This window comes from Mandrillus leucophaeus, unplaced genomic scaffold (assembly GCF_000951045.1).
Source record: "Mandrillus leucophaeus isolate KB7577 unplaced genomic scaffold, Mleu.le_1.0 Scaffold163, whole genome shotgun sequence".
Lineage (NCBI taxonomy): Eukaryota > Metazoa > Chordata > Mammalia > Primates > Cercopithecidae > Mandrillus > Mandrillus leucophaeus.
In genome coordinates this window covers 841844-847267 of record NW_012101621.1, presented here as the reverse complement: position 1 = coordinate 847267, position 5424 = coordinate 841844, and the positions used below count along the sequence as shown (strand labels likewise).

At 44.7% G+C, this 5424-nt stretch overlaps 1 protein-coding gene across 1 annotated transcript in view; it reads left to right on the top strand.

Annotated features, from left to right (window-relative positions):
- LOC105536710 (olfactory receptor 4N4) overlaps positions 1–5424 on the top strand; it is a gene marked incomplete at its 3' end in the record, with an annotated part of 6802 nt that extends 1378 nt beyond the window's left edge. The window contains exon 2 of the mRNA XM_011976140.1: positions 5391–5424. Within this exon, the coding sequence (XP_011831530.1) occupies positions 5391–5424 (34 nt within the window). The remainder of the gene's footprint in view (positions 1–5390) is intronic.

Genomic DNA, 5424 nt, shown 5'->3' with positions numbered 1-5424 from the left:
TAAAAATTATATAATTTTAATGTTTATATATATTTTATAAATATCTATATTTACATGTGTGGGAAGTCAGGGACCCTGAACAGAGGGACCGGCTGAAGCCGTGGCAGAACATAAATTGTGAAGATTTTGTGGACATTTATTAGTTCCCCAGATTAATACTTTTATAATTTCTTATGCCTGTATTTACTGCAATCTCTGAACATAAATTGTGAAGATTTCATGGATCTATTAGTTCCCCAAATTAATAGTCGTATAATTTCCTATGCCTGTCTTTACTTTAATCTCTTAATCCCATCATCTTCTTCATAAGCTGAGGAGGATGAATGTCACCTCAGGACCCTGTGATGATTGTGTCAACTGCACAAATTGTTTGTAGAGGATGTGTGTGTGAACAATATGAAATCTGGGCATCTAAAAAAAGAACAGGATAATAGCGATGTTCAGGGAACGAGAGCCATAACTTTGAACTGGCCGCCGGTGAGCCGGTAGGAACAGAGCTATATTTCTCCTCTTTCAAAAGCAAATAGGAGAAATATCACTGAATTCTTTTTCTCAGCAAGGAACATCCCTGAGAAAGAGAATGCGTCCTGAAGGTAGCCTTATACACAGCCCCTTTAAGGCATGCCATCTTATATGGTCGAAGCTGATGGGATGAAATAAGCCCCCGTCTCCTGTAGTGCTCCCAGGCTTATTAGAGGGAGGAAAATTCCTGCCTAATAAATTTTGGTCAGACAGGTTGTCTGCTCTCAAACCGTGTTTCCTGATAAGATGTTATCAATGACAATGTGTGCCCGAAACTTCATTAACAATTTTAATTTCACCTCATCCGGTGGTCCTGTGATCTCGCCCCGCCTCCATTTGCTTTGTGATATTTTATTACCTTGTGAAGCATGTTATCTCTGTGACGCACACCCTATTCGTGCACTCCCTCCCCTTTTGAAAATTGCTAATAAAAACTTGCTGACTTTACTCAGGGAACATCACAGATCCTGCCAACATGTGATGTCTCCCTCAGACACCCAGCTTTAAATTTCTCTCTCTTGTGCTCTTTCCCTTAATTTCTCAAACCAGCTAAGACACTTAGGAAATAGAAAAGAACCCACATAACCATCGGGAGTGGGTTCTCCCGATATTTACATATACATATATAAAATATGTAATATATTTTTATATATTTATAAATATATATTTTATATATGTTTAATCAATATATAAATAAATATATATTTGCCTCTCAAATTTGGTAGAGAGAGAAGAAAGGAAGCCAATTTGTTTCATGGTAAAATGTCATGAAATTATTTCACTTATTTTTTCTTTAGCGCTTCACAATGATTATTAGACATTATTAGATACTTAGTACTACAGATTATATTGTATATTACATAAATCACTCCAGGTATTTCCAACATAGTGAAGCAGCTTCGTTGTCTGGGGAAATACCTGCAGTTCTTTGTCTTGTGCTGTGCAGATTAATGACACGGACTCACACACGGAGTGGGTTATGGAGCAGAAAGTTTAATAGGCAAGAAAGAAGAGAAGAGCTCCCCCATAGAGAGGGAGAAGGGCTTTGAATGGAATAGCCCCACTTGCGGGGAAAGTGGTCAGTTATATTGGGAGGCTCAGAGAGGTGGTGTCTGATTTGCATAGGGCCCAGCGGATTCATTTGACCAGGTGTGTCTGTCATTCACACAACCCATGAAAAGACTGGCCCTCCCACCCTAATCTTTTATTCTGCAAATGCGGCTTCTACCTGGCTGTCGCCATGATGCCTGTACATGTGGCTTTACTGGGCTGGTGCCATGACACCGGCACATGTGGCAACAAAGGAAAGCGAGCGGGAACAGTCATATTGAGTGGACCTGGCTCTTAGCCACCTGCATTTACTTCTGCAAGCCTGCAATGTACATATCTATGCTTGTAGCATGGCTTTTCAGGCTGCTTTCTGTTAGAAAAATGGTTTGGAGGCTGCTTTTTTATTAAAAGGAAAAGCCTTTCTGAGGACTCTTTTACCCTTTCTAGCTGCCTAAAAGTAATTTCTTAATAAGTCCTGTATTAATAGTGGGGTCTAATGTGAGAAATTAGGTACTTATAAAATTGTTCAAGTGTAGAAGACCATTATTTATGCTGGGCATCTATTATAGAAATTGTTGCCAGAAAAACACCGTAGAACTAACCTGCTAAGTGATCTATCCCTGCAATAACCAGGAGACCAAGAGGACAAGAAGCCACTTTCCCAGCTCTTGGCTCAAGGAACACATCAATCAGCCATGGTCTGACACGAAGAGAATTGTAGAGAGCACCTCTCATGGTATTATCTCTCTCTCTCTAATTATTTTTTCTAAATTAAATTTCGTATATTTGATAGAATCTGTAATGCTAGTGGCAAAAGTTTTCGACAAACCTGTCTATATGTTGACAGCTTCTTCAGAAAACAAACAAAAATGGTGGTAAAATATAGGATAAAAAGTTTGCAATCTTGGAGGTGAGAAAGACCATTGCAGTTTGACAAAGAAAATGAAAATAAAAAGATATATTAAATCTTGATATCTTCTACATATTTTGATATGTAAAAATGAAAAAGTTTATATGGGCAAAAGGCAGAAAAATGCTGAAAATATTTCTGTCACATATAGATGTGAAGATTATTTTCTGCACGATTATAGGGTTTGCATGTAAATTGAATATTTTCTCCCTACTCCAAGATTGTATAAGAGAGCATCCATGCATACAAATTAAAATAAAAATTATTAAAAATTGATATAAATGATAAAAATCGATCTAATACATAATTTGCTTAAATGAATATGAAATAGGTACATAGAAGGAAATGTGGGCAATGAACAAAGGAAAAAACGAAAAGGCTTATAAACATGATAGTAAGCTTACCGTTAAAAATCAACCACAGAAATAAAAACCACTGATTTTGATTGGCATTAGAATGTTGCTCATGTATTATCAATCAAAAAGTACAGACTAGGGAGAGGTGCCAGAAGGAGCTATCATGTGCCACTCATGGAGAGGGAGACAAGGTGGTGAGTAAACACTAGCTCTTCAAGTGGCTCCTCCATGAGGCCATGTTAGGATTCATCAAGGAAGCAACTGCAATCCACCGACAGCAGAAAGGGGCCAGGCAGGAAAGCAGGCCACCCAGGATTGGCATAGAGCCCGGGGAGGCTCCCTACCATGGGGAAAGTGTGAATAAGAACCTCCTGGGACCCACACTTCTGCCATGGGCCATTGCAGTCCTGGCACAGGAGATCTCCAGTGACCCCGGGGGGCCTCCAGACCAACACAGAGAGATTACTGGAGTCTGGGCAGAGCTGCAGCTAGGCTCACCTGGAGCCCCATGAGCCCTGGGGCCCTGAGCACCCTGGTGCCAGCTGCCATAGCCCCACCAACAAGGGAGGCCAGCTCTCTTGCGTGCCCCTAGAATAGGGACTGCATCCATGGTGCTGAAGAGCAGAATGACTGCAGGCCCCACTTGCTTCATCATGCCAGGCAAAGCCCACCGCCCTGGGTCGCCCACGCAGCCACCCCAGTCCCACCTGAGCACTCAGGCCAGTCAGGGCTCTCCATTTCTTTGGGAAGGAACTCTCAGAAGTAACCAATAGGCCTGAGATGTCTGGTACTGTGGTCTGCCACGTGCTGCCCTCAGGCTGGGGAGGGATCAAGAGCACAGGAGCTATCCTAGACCTTCAGCAAGGCAGCTGTCAAACAGCTGTCATACGGAAGAGCGGCCAGATTATTTTCCACGTTGGTCCCTGTCGCAGCTACTCCTCACTGGGCAAGGCCTTCTGCCTGGGGTCCCAGCACAACTGCCCCACCCCCACCTGATCTTTCATTTGGCGGTGGCCCTGAGTTTCTCTGGGATGGAGCTTCCAGAGACAACCGGCAGGCTCTGTGCCATCACCAGCTGAGTGTAAGGCCCTTCCTTGCTCCCCGCAGGCTAGGTAGGGAACAAAGAGCCTGACTGCAGCTGTCCTAGGGAGAGAAGGCCAGATTGTCTTCCTTGCGGGCCCCTGACCCCCGCTGCTCTTCACCAGACAGGGCCCGCCTTGGGCCCACAGAACAACCGCGTCGCCCCTGGATCCTTCCCCTGGGCAGTAGCTCTGCGTTTCTCTGGGTGGAGTTGCCAGAGGCAGCTGGCAGACCCTCTGCCACTGCTGCCACCTGCAGGCTAGGAAGGGAACAAAGAGCCTGCTTGCTCTGCTTGCATATCCAGCACGTCACAGCTGCCCTATGGAGAGGAGGCCAGACAGTCCCCCCCAACAAGCCCCTGGTCCCTCTGCTCTTCACCAGGGACGGCCCCCGACTTGGGCCCACAGCACAAACGTCCCATCCCGGGCTGATCATTCTGACTGGCAGCGGCTCTGAATTTCTCTGGGGTGGAGTTCCCAGAGACAACTGACAAGTTCTCTGCCATTGCCACTGTCAAGGTCCCGCCCCCTACTCCTCCAAGCTGGGGAGGGAATAAAAAGCCCGATGTAAATGACGAGTTGATGGGTGCAGCACACCAACAAGGCACAAGTATACATATGTAACAAACCTGCACGTTATGCACATGTACCCTACAACTTATAGTATAATAATAATAAAAAAAAAATAAAAAAAAAAAAAAAAAAAAGCCCGAGCTCCTCCCAGGTCCAACATTAGAGCGGAAAGAGAAACCCACACTCTCAGAGCACTGAGGGGTAACCGCGTGGGTTCCCGGGCTGCTGTGGGAGCAGGGTAGGCCTCCCTCTGCAGGACGAGCCTGGAAAAGGTGTGGCCTCTCTCCTTGCGGTGGCCTCTGCCTGAGCGAGTCCCGCAGCCTCGAACACCTAGCAAAAGAAATGAGGGTGCAGTGCTAGTGACCAGAGGGGGTTCCCCCAAGGCTCAGGAGCGGACCTGGTGAGGGAGTCACTTCTTTCCCCACTGTCCCGGATACTAGGCTGTAGATGTGAGGAAGCACAAAGGAACCACAGGCCTGAGCAAGAGCTTATCTACAGTCCATTACTCTTAAGCGACATCTACTGGATTGAAGCCAAAACTGCTACAACACCAAAAATAGTTTGCTAATATCCCTCAGTGAAATCAAAGGCAAGAATCCAGCCACAAATAAAGACCCTGCACCAAGCCTTGGCTATCTGAAAACATTCAGAAACCAAGCCAACTGACTATACTCAAATTATACCACAGGTAAAGGAACGCAGGTGTTTCCAGATGAGAAAGAATCAGTGCAAGAACTCTGACAATTCAAAAAGCCAGTGTCCCCTTACTTTCAAATGAGTCCACCAGACCCCAAGCAATGATTTTTTGTTTGTTTGTTTTTTGTTGCTTTCCTTATTTATTTGCTTGTTTTGGGATAACTTTTACTTTTTGTGTTTTAATTTTTTAACTTTTATTTTAGGTTCAGGTATACATGTGCGGATTTGTTATATAGGT